Source organism: Cucurbita maxima, unplaced genomic scaffold, assembly GCF_002738345.1.
Source record: "Cucurbita maxima cultivar Rimu unplaced genomic scaffold, Cmax_1.0 Cma_Scf00011, whole genome shotgun sequence".
Classification (NCBI taxonomy): Eukaryota; Viridiplantae; Streptophyta; class Magnoliopsida; order Cucurbitales; family Cucurbitaceae; genus Cucurbita; species Cucurbita maxima.
Window position 1 is genome coordinate 579,742 of NW_019272027.1, and position 18,381 is coordinate 598,122.

The window sequence follows — 18,381 nt, forward strand, 5'->3', positions numbered from 1 at the left end:
TTTTTTTTTTTTTTTTTTTTTTTTTTTTTTTTTTTTTTTTGGTTATACCCTAGCTAATTTTTTGGCACGATTGTAATAGTAATGGTAAAATTTATTTCGAGCAGAAAGAATGTTACTCGGGAAAAAAAAAATTGCTTATGGATGTGACCCGCTTGGATGCCAACGAAAACTTGAGTGTATCGAGAATTTAGATATGAGATAGAGCTCACCTCTTCTAGGTCTGATACGAACAATAGCTTGGATGCCGACAAAAACTTGAATGTATCGAGAGTTTAGATATAAGGAAGAGTTTACCTCTTCTGGGTCTGACGCAAACAACATGATATTGTCCACTTTTAGCCTAAGTTCTCGTGGAAACCCACCTCTAGACTTCCCTCAAGATTTTAAAACACATTAGGGAGAGGTTTCCACATCCTTATAAGAAATGTTTCAGATCTCACAATTTACCCACCTTTGGGACTCAGCATTCTTGCTGGCACACTACTTGGTGTCTGGCTTTGATACTATTTGTAACAACCCAAGCCTATTACTAGACACGTATGCTATAGGGAAGTTTCCACACCCAAATCAAGCCTATTGCTAGACACGTATGCTATAGAGAGATATCCACACCTTTATAAGAAATGCTTCATTCCCCTCTCTAACCAATGTGGGATGTCACAGTAAAACTGCAACAATCCTCAATGGTTGAAGATACAGCTTTCCTCATCTATTATATCAAATACGTTTCCCTTACGAAATAACGTAAAGATGAATCTGATTGGATTGAACCTAGACACCCCTTGTCGAGGGCTTGCGTGACGTATATCCCCTGAGAGTCCAACCATAGGGTCAACTTTGGCCTTATAACCCGACCGAAACAATCAACTCCAAAATTTAGAGATATAATAGATATTTTCTTCGATTAATTTTTTTATTTTATTTTTTTCAAGGAAGTAATTGATAGTAGTTTCCAAAAAGGGATATTTTTTGTGGGCCCTCATGGTTGCATGTAGGGCCTTAAATGGTGTGTCCAACTATTCCCAGTTGTATATCACGGGCCCATTAGTATAGTGTGAAAGCTATTTATCATAATAATTAACTTTAATTATCCTAACAATTATTGTACTATCCATAATTTACTTTAAAAAATTATTTATTTATTACACAATTCGCCCTTAATTTTTTATGTTATATACATAAATTTAAAAATTTTAATTAATATATTTAACATATTATTAAACCAAAAAATAGTAAATAAATTATCGAGAAAAAATCACATTTATTCTAGTGGTCACATTATTATTTTTATTTTTTAATAGCTTAAAATAGACGATGATATAGATATACGAAGGCGACTAAGACGACAGTTTTAGTCAAATTTTCTTTCATCATTTGGAAAAAGACTTATTTTTATGCTTTTGGTCTTTTTCACACGCATAAGATACCTACTAACGACCCGTTTTTTTTTATTTTTTAATTTATATTACGCTAATTTTTAAATATATAAGAAGAAAAAAAAAAAGGAATTTTATATAGTAAAGAAAAAATTCCTTTTATTTAAAAGGTTCTTTTTGCTAATTAATTATTTATTTGTTAAAAACCCTTTTGGTTTTAGAAAAGTTACTTTTTTCCCCATCTAAATAGCCAAATTGCATAAACACCCCAATTTTTTTAAAATTATTTTTATTCTTTAAAAAAGGTTGTCACGTGCCACGGTGGAAATTGGAATATTATTGTTGGCTTTTTACTCGGCCGTACTAGAAAATCAGTCACTTTTTGACCAAAAGCGGTGAAAATTTTCAAAATTCGTTAAAGGGCAATTATTGGAATTAAATAATCGGATTTATTATTTTTTAAATTATTTTAGCCTTGAGAAATTCACGAAAATTACTTATTAAATATTTGGTAATTATTTTTTTTTATTGAAAAACATTTTTCTTATTTTTTTAGATAAATATTTGAATCTTAGATATATACTATAAAAATATATCTTTTTTATAATTTTAAAATAAATAAAAAATAAAAATATATCTTTCCATCGTTCTTCTCTCTTCTTTGGCATCACGACAACGACGCGATTTTCGATCAATAACAAACTTTTTTCAACGATACTCGTGCAACTTCTTCCTTCGACGACTACACAAACCTACGTGATGTAACAATCGATGAGATCTATAAATTGCACCATACGTCTTCACTTGTGTTCTTTGATAGCGTTTCGATTACAAATCTTGGGAATTTTAGATCTTTGATAGTTCGAAATACTATGAGTACGACAATTGATCTCAAATTTGAACAATCACGACTTCTGAAAATAAATATCACATTAGCATTCTATTAGTAATTAACTAAAAAAATTTTGGGTACTCAAAAGCTTCATTACCAACAATGCAATCTGGTTCATATACTCGTAATATTAGTAATTATGAATCTCGAGTTTTTTGAGAAGTAAATGCTTTACAAAATTCGTGTACGAGATAGATCATATTCTCGTAACTCTTATCGATGAGAAAAATAGACATTTGTCTTGAGCTTATTTCACGAGTGTACTTTTTCTTTGTCTTACCGTAGCGGTTTAAGTGATTGGTATTTAAATATAATATTAAATTAATAAAAAAAAAAAAAACTTAAAAATTTGGAAGTTTTTGCGATGGGGGTGGTGACTGTGAGCCGTGGGGTTCTAATAGAGGGCCCACAAGTCACAGTCGACCGACCACGTGATGGCGCATTGTTAACACTAGCTTCCGGCTTACCCTCTTTGTGACGGTTAAAGCTTCTTGGTTCTCCATGTCGACATTTCCCACGCGCCTATCTCATGCGCGTGAGTTTTAGCCCCCTATCTTGACTCCAATTCAATACTCTAAAACGAGAGAAATTATTCAACTATAGTATATTTTATACGTGACAAAATAAATGACGTACTATGTATTTGTAATATACTTTAGGTTAGTAAATGGATCATGAATTTTCACAATAGTATGATATTGTCCAGCATCTTCGTTGGCATTCGTTCCTTTCTCCAATTGATATGGGACCCCACCAAATCTACCCACTTTGGGGCCAGAGTCCTTTACTAGGACACCGCCTTGTGTCTACCCTCTTTACTGGCACACTGCGTCCTGGGACCTGGCTAGAGACCTTACTGGCGACCCCACCAAATCTACCCACTTTGGGGCCAACGTCCTCCCTCTTTAGGGCTAGAGACCTTACTGGCACACTGCGTCCTGGGACCCCACCAACCACTTTTAGGGCTAGAGTTCTTACTGGCACACTGCGTCCTGGGACCTCACCAAATCCACCCGCTTTGGGGCCAGCGTCCTTTACTAGGACATCGCCTTGTGTCTACCCCCTTCAGGGCTAGAGACCTTATTGGCACACTGCATCGTGTCTTACCCCATTTTAGGGAATTCGCCCCCTTTGGAGCCAGCGTCCTTACTAGCACACTGCGTCGTGTCTACCCCCAGGCTGACACATCGTCCGATGTCTAGCTCACCGCTAGTTGATATTGTCGTTTTTGGGTTTCTCTTTTGGGGTTCCCTTCAAGGTTTTTAAAACGCGTTTATTAGGAGAAGGTTTTCACACCCTTATAAAGGGTATTTTGTTCTCCTCCCAAACCAATGTGGGACATTACAATATCCCCTAGAAGTAAGCTTATGCTATTACAACAAGAGAAATCTCTCTCCGTTCCTTCATTTATTCTCGATTCTTAACTCAACTTTACAAAACTTATTTTAATTATAAATTATAAACATTTATTTATTGCGAAGGAGACTAGAAATTTACTTCCACTTTGGACGACTTACCATAACTTACATAATTACACATTTTTAATATAATTATGTGGACTTTGACTCAAGAAAAGTATTAGTCTTCTAAATAAAAGTTAAATAATTAATATATATATATTTTAATAAATATTAATTATAAATTCCACCATCAATATTTTTCTAAGATGGGTTGGAACATCCAACATCCTTATCCATTTCTAATCCATAAATTATATTCTTTTTCCAGAATATTAATTATACCATTGTATTCTTATTCCTTTATTTAAATCAAATTGCTACACACCGCTCAATCTAATAATAACTAAATTTTTATGATTTAAAAAATAATTAAATTATAATTTTACTATTTTAATTTATAAAAAAGGGAACAAATTTAGTCCATATAAAATTGAAATTTGTGTTTAATTCAACATTAATAGCTAAATATATATTTTAAAATTTTCTAACAAATCAATTATTTATTAGATAGATTCAAAATTTTATAAATTTACTACATATTTTATTAGAATATTTTTAAAGTGTCGGGTACTATTAGATAAAAAATTACGTAGGTTTGAGGACGATTTATAAAAAATTTATCGACTATTTATGTTATTTTTATTTTATCAAATTATAATTTTTTTAAAAATATAGTATAAATTATACTTCTTTCAAATTATAAAATTTACAATTGGATGAAAATAAATAAATATATGATTAGCTCAACATGAAAAATAAAATAAAAAAATAACAAAAAAATGACGAAAGAATACAATAAAGAAAGTCCACATAGTATTATTTAGAAAATTGAGATGAAAAAGCAAAGTGGAATGGAACATCAACCCTTTTAAAGAAATATGAAGCTATCTCACGCGCTTCAGAGCGCGTGGCGTACGTTCTGCATGTTTCATCTGAAAAAAGATATGCATGACAAATCAGCACTCATGTCCATAAACTTAATTTTTTTTATTTATTTATAAATTTGGTTTTTTTAGAGAGAGAAATAGAACACAGACCAAAACCAGAGAGAGAAAACGGAGCAAAGTTTAAGAGAAATTCTCACCTTCACCGTACTGTTCTTCTACGTCTCCAACTTTGCCTTTTACTTGATTTTCCAGTTTTTTTAGGGTGTTCGTCGATTTGAGCTTTAATCGAGTTGAGAATCGAATTGGAAACCAGAAATTTGACATGTTCTACTTCTTTTTCTTAATTCAATGAATCTCAGTTCATTTAATCCTTCCTAAAATTAAGAACTCGAGCTTTTAGAAAGTTACTTCCAGCTTTTTTTTCTCTCGATTCCTCGCTTTCCAACGTCAATTTCGCACTACATTTTGGTAAGTTTCAAGCTCCAACTTCACTGCAAGTTCGTATCTCATTCGCTGGAACCTATTTTCTTAATAGATTCAGATTTGAATCGTTTTTAGTAGTTCTTGACTTCGATTTTGCTCGATATTGAGTTTAATCTTGGTTTTGTGCAATGTTGAGCTTGAATTCCGTCGGTTTCTGTGGATTTTATTGTGCTATTTTTTGGTCGGCGCTTTCAGGTTGTGGAGGATGCTTGCGCGGATTCGGTTTTTAGAATAAGAAGAAATCGAGGTGAGTTTTGCATCAATGGGTTGGAGATCTTTGAGGAGTGCCAATTTGAGGATCTTGGCACAGGTTTTAGTCGGATTCGTGATCTGTGCAGCACAAGTTCTTCTCGGAATTACGAATCCAGGCGATTGTAAGGCTTCATTTGAATTTAAACGCTTTAGTTTTGTCATATGATTCGTCATTTTGATCCAAGAAAATGCGAATCAGGGGTGTGATTAATGTTTTTCTAGTGCATTTTATTACTGATGTCTTTACAATAGAGTAGATCTCTACGGCTGATGACCTGCATTATTTCTTGTTCATAGTTGCTGCTATTAGTAGCTTTCATACTGCGCTGGGGCTCCCCAATCTTCCTGGATGGGGCATTGGGCAAGACCCATGCGGAGACGCATGGCAGGGTGTTGTTTGTAATGATTCAAATATCATTAAAATGTATGTTGGTTTCCTTTCTGGAATAGTTTGTTTTATACTTTTCGAAACACAGTTAACTGAACTTTTTGATATAGAGTTGTTAATGCTGCTAATTTGGGAGGTGAACTCGGTGATAGCTTGGGAATGTTTTCTTCGATCCAAACAATGTAAGTAATTACGTATGTCTCTGCATTAACAATGACGGGTCTAGTTTTTGATCGTTGGCTGCGTTCTTGATTGAAAGATCCCCATTCCGAACACGTATTCTCTCATGTTAGAAACCATGACCTGCCAAAGCGTGCATTACTTGTATATTTATTTCATATAGTGTAGCAAGCCAAATCCACCGCTAGAAGATATTGTTCTCTTTGGATTTTTCCATGAGGGGGAGGGGTCTAATTTCTAATCGTTGGTTGTGTTCTTGATTGAAAGATCCCCTTTCCAAATGACGTATTCTCGAGGCACTACGTTCTCGTTGGCACACCCCCTTTAGGGCCCAGTGTCCTCGCTGGCATACCGTCCGGTGTATACCCCCTTCGGGGTTCAGCGTCCTTCTGTTAGGAATCAGAACTCTCCACAATGGTATGATATTGTCCACTTTGAGCATAAGCTCTCATGGCTTTGCTTTTGCCTTCCCCAAAAGGCCTCATACCAATGGAGATAGCATTCCTCACTTATAAACCCATGATCTTCCACTAAATTAACCAATGTGGGACTCACTCACAACAATCCTCAACACTCGCTTACACTCGTTCCTCTCTCTAATCGATGTGGCATCTCACAATGCTTAGGCTGTCACATCTAGCTACATTGCTGATGTTGCTAATGATTACATATAAATCATCTGCTACTTTGCTTTCTCTTGCTATGTTAGTTGCTGACATTTACATTGTGACCTATGCTCGCTGGCAGTGATTTAAGCAACAATCATATAGGGGGAAGTATTCCATCAAGTTTACCCGTTACCATGCAGAACTTGTATGCTCCTATTCTCTAGTGCTTATGCTTTGTTACTTTCCTTGTGCATGAATTGCAAAATATTTATTCATCTCTATCTTTTGCAGGTTTCTTTCAGCTAACGAGTTCACTGGAAGCATTCCGAGTTCATTATCATCTTTGATTCAACTGTCCGCCATGTTAGCTCATGTTCCCTGTTTGTGTTTTTTAGTTTGTTACTTGGCTTATGAATTTCACGTTCGCCTGAGATTTTTCTTTTTCTACCTTATAGGTCGTTGAACGACAACAAATTAAGCGGAGAAATACCAGATTCCTTTCAAGCCATTACTCAATTGGTCAATTTGTATGTTCCATTTCTTAGTTTTTGTGCTTATGCTTTAGTCCTTGGTTCGATTACTCAACCTGTAACTTCTGTAGGGACTTATCCAATAACAACTTGAGTGGGCCACTGCCTCCATCTGCAAGCAATTTATTGGCATTGACCACCCTGTGAGTATTTTGTAGCTCTGGCCCGATGTGAATTAGATACGTTCATTCGTGTACTAATTATTTTTAATTTGCAGGCATTTGCAGAATAATCAACTATCAGGGACCCTTGATGTTCTACAAGATCTTCCACTAAAAGACTTGTACTTGTCCCTACTATCTTTTTTCATTCAGTTTTCAGGCAGCCGTTTGATTCAAATTATAGATAGTTTTGCAAAATCTCGAAACTTCGCTTGGCGTATGCTATCTTTTGCTTGCTTCCTAAATGGTTATTTCCTTGTGTTTGAGCAGGAATATAGAGAACAACCTTTTTTCTGGACCCATACCTGAGAAGTTGCTGAGTATCCCTAATTTTAGGTGAGAGGGAGGGTATGAGGTTTTTCTTTTATTGCATTTCCTGAATTGAGTGCAAATCTTGTTAATCTCATTTTGGCATCACCATCTCTAACACAGAAAGGATGGAAACCCATTTAACTCTTCTGTTTCTCCGACGCTTCCTCCTTCTGTATCTCCATCACCACCGTCACCGTCAAAGCCAGCACCACCACCACCACCAGCACCGCCCGTTCCTGAAGCACGACCATCTTCTCAACAAAAACCAAAGAATCAGGCTGATGGACCATCAGCGCCTGAGGAATCGAGCACTGGAAGAAATAAGAAAAACACTAAAAGGGTTGCTTTGATAACACTTGCAGCTGTATTGTCATTCATAATCTTGGTTTTGGCATGTGTGCTTTTTATGCCAAGGTGCAGAAGGAGAACAGTTGATAGTATTTCCAAGCGACGTCATCAGATAGGTGCTTATAGGGCTGAGAGAGAGAATGCTGGCAATGACGGATCCATGCGCCCTCCGGTTGATCAGATACCTAAAGGTTAATAGATCCTAATTTAGCACTTTTATTTTATTATAACTATTTAATTTGTATAGTAAACTTATTCTTAGTTATGAGCTGACTTGTGAAAATTATCAACAGTTCCAATCGAGGCAGTAGTAAGGCCGAAGCAGGAAACTCAAATAGAAGCTCAGAAGGTCCCAAAAGCTCATGAAGAGAGAGAGACAAACGTGCCAAGAATGAGTGCTATTCCGAAGAAGGATCATCATCTAGTAGAAATGAGCGCACTTGATGTCTATCTAATGCCGCCCCCTCCCCCACCACCTCCCCCTCCACCACCACCACCTCCTATTGAAGAGGTCACTGCTGTGCCCAGTGTTCCAGCCGAAGTTCTTCCCTCTAAGCCTCCCACCAAACATAGAACTACCTCAACTTTTGCAAAATCTTTCACCATTGCATCCCTACAGCAATATACAAACAGCTTTTCACCGGAGAATCTTCTCGGAGAAGGTATGCTGGGGACTGTTTATAGGGCCCAGCTCCCCAGTGGGAAGGTAAATTTGCTGCTATCAATAATTTCGTTACGTTTCTAACTCTTTGCTAGTCCTTCTGTTGAATGGCAATGCTTATGGTAGTTCGTTCCTGCCGCTTTTGGTGTTTTATTCTTCCTGTGTCTTAATAATTTTACTGATCGTTATCTGTACCAGTTACGATTCTATCGAGTAGTCAACATATGGAGACATATTTAGTGAGAATTGCTGATATATTAATCTTAACCAAGCTCAGATTGAGAGATAAAATTTATTTTGAGTTGGGCTAGAATGTGAATAAACGTCTAATGGATTGATTACTTTTACGAACACCTACATAGCCACTAGCTTTTTATTAGTTGTTTCTGTTAGATCCCATATTAGTTGGAGAGGGGAATGAAACATTTCTTATGAAGGTGTGGAAACCTCTCCCTAGTAGATGCGTTTTAAAATTGTGAGGCTGGCGGCGATACGTAATGGGTTAAAATGGACAATATCTACTAGCGATGGGCTTGGGCTTGGGCTTGGGTGGTTTATAAATGGTATTAGAGGCAGGCATCGAGCGGTGTGCCAGTGAGGACGCTGAACCCCCAAGGGGGTGGATTATGTGATCCAACATTGGTCGGAGAGGAGAACAAAACATTTCTTCTAAAGATGTAGAAACCTCTCCCTAGTAGATGCGTTTTAAAATTGTGAGGTTAACGGTGATACGGAACGGGCCATAGCGGACAATATCTACTAGTGGTGGGCTTGAGTTGTTACAAATGGTATCTGAGCCAGATATTGAGCGGTGTGCCAGTGAGGACGCTGGACTCCAAAGGGAGTGGATTGTGAGATCTCATGTTGGTTGGAGAGGGGAACGGAACATTTTTTATAAAGGTGTGGAAACCTCTCCTTAGTAGATGTGTTTTAAAACTGTGGGCTGACGGTGATACGTAACGGGCCAAAATGGACAATATCTACTAGCTAAAAGAAGGCCACTCTGGTTTCTTGAGTATTGATATTTTCACATGACAGTTGGGAAAAAGTTCTATGATGCACGTATGAGAAGAATCTCATTTTCTCCTTATTGATATGCATCGTGGTATTGTTTGAGTTTTAATGACATCATATCTAACATTTGACCATTCTAATGATTTTGAAGCTACTGGCCGTCAAGAAACTGGATAAAAGAGCTTTCAATCAACAAAAAGACGACGAGTTTCTTGAGTTAGTGAATAATATCGATAGAATCCGGCATGCTAATGTGGTTGAGCTCAGTGGCTACTGTGCAGAGCATGGTGAAAGGCTTCTTATCTATGAGTATTGCAGTGGTGGAACATTGCAGGATGCACTGCACTCAGATGAAGAGTTTAGGAAGAACCTTTCTTGGAACGCCCGCATTCGAATGGCTCTTGGGGCTGCAAGAGCCTTGGAGTAAGTAACCTATTCATATGACCTTTTTTATGCTAGTTTTAGCTTCGACACGTCGTTGCTTCCCTCCCCTAAGCAATTTAGGCCATCATTTGTGATTTCCCATTCTTAACCTTCTAAGCTGCTCAGCTTAATTTTATCCAATTTGCATGATCAAGATTTGGTATTGTGGTTCTCAATGTTTATGTTTCTGGAAACAAAATATTTTAATTCTTTTTCATTATTAGTTGGGTAGTTCTTGTTGACACACTGCCTTGTGTCCATCCCCTTTTGGGGCTCAACTTCCTCGCTGGTACATCGCCCGATATCTGGATCTGATATCATTTGTAATGGCCCAAGCCTACCACTAGCAGATACTGTCCTCTTTGGGCTTTCCCTTTTAGGCTTCCCCTCAAGATTTTTAAAACGGGTCTGTTAGGGAGAGGTTTCCACACCCTTATAAAGAATACTTCGTTTTCCTCCCCAACTGATGTCGGATCTCACTAGTTGTCTATGAATACAAGGAGGGGTTATGATGTTGCTTTGCACACCAGGAGTTTCTTAAGGGGCTCTGAGTTTTCTTTCCACGACGGTCAACAAAATCGATAATGTCCGAAGCAAGCCGAATCAGGCAACCCTTTTTCCTCACTGTCCATGTCTCATGATGTGCCCTTTAGTAGATTGTGACCGGGTCTGCGATCCAATTATAATCATTCTAAAATATAGCATTTTTTCAGTAATATGGGCATAAAGTAAATTGCCTGATGTTATCATTTTCTGATATTTCGTTTGGTTTGCCTGATGTTACAAGCCAATGAGAATCATTACGGGGAAATTGTGTATACGTTCGTATTCATTTGGTTTTCATCTTTTGTTCGAAGGTATCTGCATGAGGTCTGTCAGCCACCTGTTATTCATAGGAATTTCAAGTCTGCAAATGTCCTACTTGACGATGATTTTTCAGTCCATGTTTCGGATTGCGGTCTGGCTCCATTGATATCAAAAGGAGCTGTTAGTCAGGTAAGCGATAATCTTTAACCTTCTCATAGTTGCAATTCTCTATTTGTAGGACATCTAGGGATAAAGCACGGTTCGGTGTGGGCCATGAGAGTGGTACCAAATCAGGAGTTTACACTTGACATCTCTATTGCATTTGACACTTCATTTTCCATACTTTACAGCTATCAGGTCAGCTTCTAACAGCATATGGCTATGGGGCGCCAGAATTTGAATCGGGAGTTTATACACTCGAGAGTGATGTTTACAGCTTTGGTGTGGTTATGTTGGAACTTCTCACTGGACGGATGTCTTACGACAGGTAAGTTGTTGAAAGAAAGTGATATTGATTATTATTGGTCCATTTCTAGTGTATTCATTGTCTTTCCATTGTTTTCGATAGAACAAGGACCCGAGGTGAGCAGTTCTTAGTCAGATGGGCGATTCCGCAGCTTCACGACATAGAGGCATTGACGAGCATGGTCGATCCTTCACTCAATGGTCAATATCCTGCCAAATCCTTGTCGTACTTTGCCGATATCATATCAAAATGTGTACAGGTGAGCAGCTTCATGACATTCCAAAAAAGTATCATGCCATTATTATAGATCCATGCTCTAACCTGGTAGAGTTGGATTGTAACCTGAAATGGATCATCTTCATCACACCTCGATTACGTTTTGCAGTCGGAGCCTGAATTCCGGCCACCGATGTCGACGGTTGTTCAGGACTTGCTGAGCATGATAAGGAAAGAACCAAATGGCAGTGGTTCAAGTGAAGGTTGATATGGTTTTTGATTAGAGTTAGCCACAATCCATTCAACTAAGAAGCAAAAAGAAGTGCTGAAAGATCTGCCATGTTTCTCGTTGAAGACGATGCGAAGATCTTCGAGCAAATCTCCGGGGTAACGTGCTCGAGTTTTGCAATCCAAACTCGCGAGCCATTCATTCATCTTCTCCCTTCTGGTTTGTGTAAGACAACACTTTTGTAGCAACAGAGCTCCAATTCTTGAGGTGAATCATTTGTGATCATTCCATTGTTTATTAAACTAGATAGTTACTATATGTATTATGAAGAAATATATGCTAACCCATTGTTGGTGTCATTTCCATTGATTGGTTACCTTATAACTCTTAATAATGAATATGTGTTTCGTGAACGATAACAGATAGGTTCTCATAGCGACGTCTTGTTAGGAACAACGAACTTACACGATGAAATGATATTGTTCACTTTGAGCATAACCTCTCGTGGCTTCTAATTTTTTCAAAAGGGTTTAGACCAATTGAGATGTGTGAGATTCTCCGTCGGTTGGAGAGGGGAATGAAGATTCCTTACAAGGGTGTGAAACATTTTAAAACTGTGAGGCTGACGGCGATATGTAACAGGCCTAAGCAGATAATATCTGCTAGTGGTGGGCTTGAGCGGTTACAAATGATATCAGTATCAGACACGGGACAATATGTCAGTGATGACGCTAGGCCCCCAAGAGGATGGATTATGAGATCCCACATCAGTGGGAGAGGGGAACGAAGTATTTCTCATAAGAGTGTGGAAACTTTTCCCTCGTAGATGCGTTTTAAATTTTAAAATCGTGAGACTGACGACGAGATATAACAGGCCAAAACGGACAATATATACTAGCGGTGGGCTTGAAATGTTACTAGATGTGTTCGTTGCTTATAAAGCCATGATCTTTCATGTAAATAGCTAATGTGAGACTAATCCTTCTAATATTTTCGACACATCTTTAAAATATTAAAGATTTGAGAATATTCCTTTTAAATTAGTTAAATTAATTATTTGAAAATAAATTACAATTACGTTTAATGTTCATAAAGTAATTTGTTTGTAACGGTAGTAAAATTACCACAAAGCCCCTCTCTAGGGGGGTGGGGCCCACTAAAGCACTAATCAGCGAGATTAGCGTAATAGAGTGTGTTTAGCTTTTAATTACATTATATTTAATCATTTTCAGGCGCCAATATTCTTCGTTTCAGTTTTTGTTGGGATAACAGACAGAAACAGAACACATCGAAAGCGTAAAATCCAAAACTGATCAAAAAAGAAAAGGAAAAGAAAAGAAAAAGAAGGATTGCGAGATTCATTCTCTGTTGCCTTCTTCCTGAATCTTCATTTCTGTAAGAAACATCTGATTTCAATCCATTTCTTCAATAGTTTTTCCTTTTTTCCTTTCTTTCTTTCAGATAATTTGTTTAGATCTTCTTCACAATGAGTCGATACGATTCCAATCCTTTTGACGATGACGTTAATCCATTTTCTGTAAGTTTTCTTCCTCTGCTTTGTTATAATTTGCCTTTCAGATCGGAGTTTCTGGTTTTTGATATCCGTGTTTTGACGATTAGAGTAATGAGCATTTTCATTTCTCGAATGTTGGTTGTTTTATTCCGTCGTGTTAATGAGTTGCTGTTGTTGTTGTTGTTTATGGTTTTCTCTTCGGTGAAATGGAGTCCCTGATCGGCCAGTGGTCTTTGACTTCCTTGTTACATTTTTACTTGATAGAGAACGTCGTTTACGGATGATAAAGAACAAAACTCTCATTGTTCGTATGAGACTTTCCGTGCATGTCGTCTATTTTCTGATGATCAGACGGAAATGAAAATGTGATTATTGTGAGATTTTGTGGCGTCGGAACTGCTCTGATTTGTTTTCTGGGAATGGGATTCAGGAGAACTCAATGTGACCGAGTTAGTTTTGTTGGCTTTCTTAGTTTATTGAAAACCATGGTCTATTAGTGATTTATAATAACAAACAAAATGCTTGCCTCCCTCCTTTGTAAATGTGATTATTAGTATGAGTTCTATGATCTGCGTTAATGCTTTTCGATATGTTTGCCCAATGCAATTGTACCGAGTCTCTTCATTCCGGGAGTTTTGACATAATTTTTGCATAATTTTACAACCTATGTCATTCTTCCGCCACATTTTACTGTTTGCCTTATGTTTAGAATTCTGGAGCTGGAGGTGTTCAACCCGCACCCTCCAGGCTCTCACCTCTTCCCCATGAAACTTACGATCGTGGTGCAACGATTGACATTCCTCTCGATACTGCAAAGGTGGAGTGCATTCTTTTAAATGTTTCGTTTATTATGGGTTTTTACTATTTGAAGCACTATCAAGGGAAAAATAGGATCTCACATTCTTCAGTATTCCTTTCAATTTTTAGGATTTGAAAGCTAAGGAGAAGGAGCTTCAAGCCAAAGAAGCTGAATTAAAGAAGAGGGAACAGGTAATTGCTTTACCACACGGTAGATGCATCATATAATCCTATAACCAAAGGACATATTTTATGTCAATAGTGCATTCAAATTCTGGCTTGTTCTAACTGGCTACTTAACAAATGATAATTATTGGTCCATAAAAACTATGAGTTACGAAATAACTCTCGGCCATTCTTTCTCATCCAATCATTTGTTTGAAGAATATACCCTGCGTTTTCTTGTTCCATGCATTAATTGTTTGAACTCTTATTCTATATTTTCTAATTTGCGTTTCATTGTTGTAAGACTGGTATGAGTTAGCTGATCCCTTGTGCTTTAAAGAAATATTTCTTTCTAAATGACTCTGCCTTTGTAAATGCTTAGGAATTAAAACGGAGGGAAGATGCTATTGCAAGAGGTATGCATAATTGTTTGGTTGCATTAGAAGCAAGCGAATCATAATTCTTCCCGTTCTAATCTGAAAACTTTTCAATTAATTTTGGCAGCTGGAATTGTTATAGAGGAGAAAAATTGGCCACCATTTTTTCCCCTTATCCATAATGATATTGCAAATGAAATACCGATCCATCTACAGAACGTCCAGTATGTTGCCTTCACAACATTGTTGGGTGAGTGGACGTGATGCTCAATCATAAAAGTTACGTTCTTTAATGAAAGTCCAGATGCTATCTGCTTCCAGGTTTTTCACGATAGTTTGGCTAACATTATATGATGGTAACGTTAAGTTGTAGTTTAAACGGCAAATAAAACCTTAATCATGGTGATGTCGTGTAATTTATCAAGCCGCTTCCCAATATTGTGGTTTTTTATATTGTTTATTCTATCTGAATGCAATTTTTATCTCTTCACGTGGATGTATATATAGTTGAGGTTTCTGTGTGACATGTGAACTAGTTATGGGCCATCGAAGTCTGTCAGCTTAACAAGAGTATCTTCAAGACCATGATATTTTATTTTTGTCAAATTCGAGGCTAACCTTTAACAACTTTTGATATGATCCTTATAACCACCATAGGCTAACCATTAGGCTTGGTTTCCTCAAAATAGGTAGTTCTGAAGTTTTTTTAACTGATTATTTCTAGCAATTATGTGATGGAAGCAAAATTTTTAGTATTGTTTGGCAGTGTTGATTTATTTATTTTTTAAACTGGTGGGTGAAGGAATCATTTTTTAAACTGCCCCCACTCTACGCTACACCATCCTGGAGTTCCCCTCCCCTTCCTTCCTCAGTCCTCACTATACACCAAAGGAGAGAATTCCAAATGCATGGCACTTTCCATCTTTCCATGAATGATTTACTTTTCTTTATAATGTGAATTATGTTGCTTAGTCGTATGTAGTTTCCTTCTGTTCCACGTGAATCAGTTATGATGGTTTGATGTACATCATTGTATTAAATTATTTATTGTCTAGGTTTGGTTGTGTGCCTTTCGTGGAACATTATAGCAGTTACTACTGCTTGGATCAATGGTGAAGGTAAGTTTATAATCTTCTTCATATGCCTATGTCCTTTGAAATATGTTTCTTCCATGGTCTGTTACTGATAGTTATTACTCATGTAGGTCCAACAATATGGTTTCTTGCTATTATCTACCTCATATCAGGTGTACCTGGAGCATATGTCGGGTGGTATCGTCCTCTCTATCGTGCTACAAGGTATAACTTAATGGAAGTACGTTTTTTTCCTTCTTTACCTTGAAAGAAGAATCCCCCAAATCCCAGCCGGCCAGCCCTAATGGTTAATTATACTTCCCGGGTTTTGTTCATTGGAGATATTAGTATTACGCTTATATGAGTCGAGGAAGCTGCAAGAACCTGTATCATGTGATAAGAATAACTGATGTGAAGATATCTTAAGATTACTAAGTGAAAGCATACTGTTTCTCTGAGAGAAGGAACATTTGTTTGTTGAAAGTGATGAACCTTCTCAATTGATATAGAGTTGATGAATAGGTAGTATTTAATAAATTTATTTGGGGAAAAGTACACTTTCAGTTCGTTCTTGTGTTGCTGAACCTGTAAATTGATTTATAACTTGTGTGACTCGTAGAAATTTAGCTCTTGAATTTCAGTGTTCTTCTGTATGTTGGTTCGGTCGAATTATCCATTATGGCGTCACGTTTGACAAGTTAGCTTATTAACATAAACAGGACTGATAGTGCTCTGAAGTTCGGGTGGTTTTTCCTAGTTTACTCGGTAACCTTTCAACTTCATTGCAGTTACTTTTCCAACTTTGAAGATGTTTTACTTTTTACCCAAGTTAATAAATTTCTTCTTCCAGATTCATATTAGCTTCTGCGTCTTTTCTGCAGTTGCTCCTCCCATTATATTTAAGGGGAAATCTCTTACGTAAGTTTTAATGTCCTTGTATAAAAGTAGAGGTTTATACTTGTTGAATAACTAATATTTTCTCTTTATTTTCTTGAGAGAAGTTAATGTTGTTTGGTGTATTTTTTTCAGAGGGATCTTACCTGCTATAGACTTGTTGGGTACTAATGCTTTGGTTGGGGTAGGTTCTACTCGATTTTGCATTTCTGTGTGGGTTTTGAAATGCCCCATATTTTGTAAAATTATCCAATATAGGTGTTCTAAATTATAACCTAGCATTCTCACGTGATGGGACGTAAGAAATGAAAAAAATATTTTTCAAGATGAAATTTATAGTCAATTATATGCATTTATATGATTGATAAAATAAGTGGTTGTATTTTTTATCTCAAAATTTATTAGTTTCCTCCTTTATTATTATTAGACTTATTTGATTATCTGTTATGTTAACAAGTGTTGGATACGTGTCAAACAAGTGTCTGAATATCCAAGTGTCCAACATGTACCCGTGTTGAACACGCTAGTCAAACTAAAGTATCCGTGCTTCTTAGGTATTAGGAAGTAAATGAGTGGTTTAAGTGAGATTGGTCTTTTGCTTTTAAGTAGATGAATGTTCATACATACTGTCACATATCCATTCTACAGAAGTAAACCATGTTACTTGTTATTCGATATTGTTTTCGTCTGAGCATAGTGATTTTTCTTTCAGTTTATATAATGATTTCGTTGGAAAACTAGTTGATGAGTAATGACACTTCTCACAGATATTCTACTTCATTGGCTTTGCATTCTTCTGCATTGAATCACTAATCAGCATATGGGTTATCCAGGTTTGAAATGTACCATCTTCTTCGTTTGCATTCATTTTGTTTTGATTCCCACTGAAAAACTTTATGCATCCAATTTGCAGCAAGTATACATGTACTTCCGAGGTAGCGGTATGGCTGTAGACATGAAACGTGAAGCCGCCATGGGAACCCTGAGGGCAGCTTTTTGATATGAACATTCAAACTGGTTTTTAGCTGCTGTGAAAAGTCTCAAAGATCAACTCCATCCCCCACCCCCCACTTGAAGAGTGTGTGCGTGTGTGTGTAAGAAAAATCCATTTTTTTGACCACCTTCGTTTTCATCAACAGTTTTCATATAGTAAAGTTGCTTTTCGTGTTATTTTTCTTATTAATTGATTGAAGATTGTCTTAGCCAAAAACCATATAAAATTTAGCAAGCATGACAAGTATTTTTTTTTTTTTTCCAGTTTTCTTAATCCCTTTGAAGTGAATTTAATGCTGTTAGCCCCACGATTTTAGGATCGAACATTATCCCTAAACCATTCTTTGTACTACCGTAGAAACCTCTCCTTAATAGATATGTTTTAGATATGTTTTCAATCTGTGAGACTAATGGTGATACGTAACGGGCCAAAGTGGACAAGACTTGGACTGTTACAAATGTGGTATCAAAATTAGATATGGGGCGGTGTGCTAGCGAGGGCGCTAACCTCAAGGAGGGTGGATTGTGAGATTCCACATTATTTAAAGGGGGAATGAAACATTTTTTTATACAAGTGGGAAAACTTCTCCCTAATAGACATTTTAAAATCGTGAGGATGACGGTGATAGTCAACGATGAGCCTATTGCGAGATCCCACATTAGTTGAACAGGGGAACGAAGCATTCTTTATACGAGTGGGAAAACCTCTCTGTAGCAGACGTTTTAAAATTGTGAGTCTAACGATGATAGTTGCTCAGATCTCACATTAGTTGGAAACATTTTTTATACGAGTGGGAAAACCTCTCTCTGACAGATGTTTTAAAACGAAACACTCTTTATACGAGTGGGAAAATCTCTCCCTAACATACGTGTTT

At 36.9% G+C, this 18,381-nt stretch overlaps 2 protein-coding genes across 2 annotated transcripts; both read left to right on the forward strand.

The window, feature by feature from the left end:
• Positions 1 to 4,739: 4,739 nt before the first annotated feature.
• On the forward strand, positions 4,740 to 12,052 carry LOC111485944 (protein STRUBBELIG-RECEPTOR FAMILY 3-like). The gene is made up of 17 exons (XM_023132919.1): positions 4,740 to 5,083; positions 5,294 to 5,472; positions 5,648 to 5,774; positions 5,849 to 5,920; positions 6,666 to 6,731; positions 6,818 to 6,889; positions 6,982 to 7,053; positions 7,128 to 7,199; positions 7,274 to 7,339; positions 7,488 to 7,553; positions 7,650 to 8,068; positions 8,171 to 8,583; positions 9,704 to 9,975; positions 10,833 to 10,971; positions 11,133 to 11,269; positions 11,351 to 11,507; positions 11,634 to 12,052. Exons 2-17 carry the CDS (start codon positions 5,361 to 5,363, stop codon positions 11,730 to 11,732), a joined length of 2,361 nt encoding a protein of 786 aa, XP_022988687.1. The 5' UTR covers positions 4,740 to 5,083; positions 5,294 to 5,360; the 3' UTR covers positions 11,733 to 12,052.
• An 876-nt stretch (positions 12,053 to 12,928) lies between these two features.
• On the forward strand, positions 12,929 to 17,744 carry LOC111486101 (secretory carrier-associated membrane protein 1-like). Its single transcript, XM_023133113.1, has 13 exons — positions 12,929 to 12,989; positions 13,155 to 13,230; positions 13,916 to 14,023; positions 14,134 to 14,196; positions 14,552 to 14,585; positions 14,674 to 14,796; positions 15,602 to 15,664; positions 15,751 to 15,844; positions 16,339 to 16,384; positions 16,470 to 16,537; positions 16,649 to 16,697; positions 17,281 to 17,346; positions 17,427 to 17,744. The coding sequence occupies exons 2-13, from the start codon at positions 13,180 to 13,182 to the stop codon at positions 17,511 to 17,513; spliced, it is 852 nt and encodes a 283-aa protein (XP_022988881.1). The 5' UTR covers positions 12,929 to 12,989; positions 13,155 to 13,179; the 3' UTR covers positions 17,514 to 17,744.
• The last annotated feature ends 637 nt before the right edge of the window (positions 17,745 to 18,381 follow it).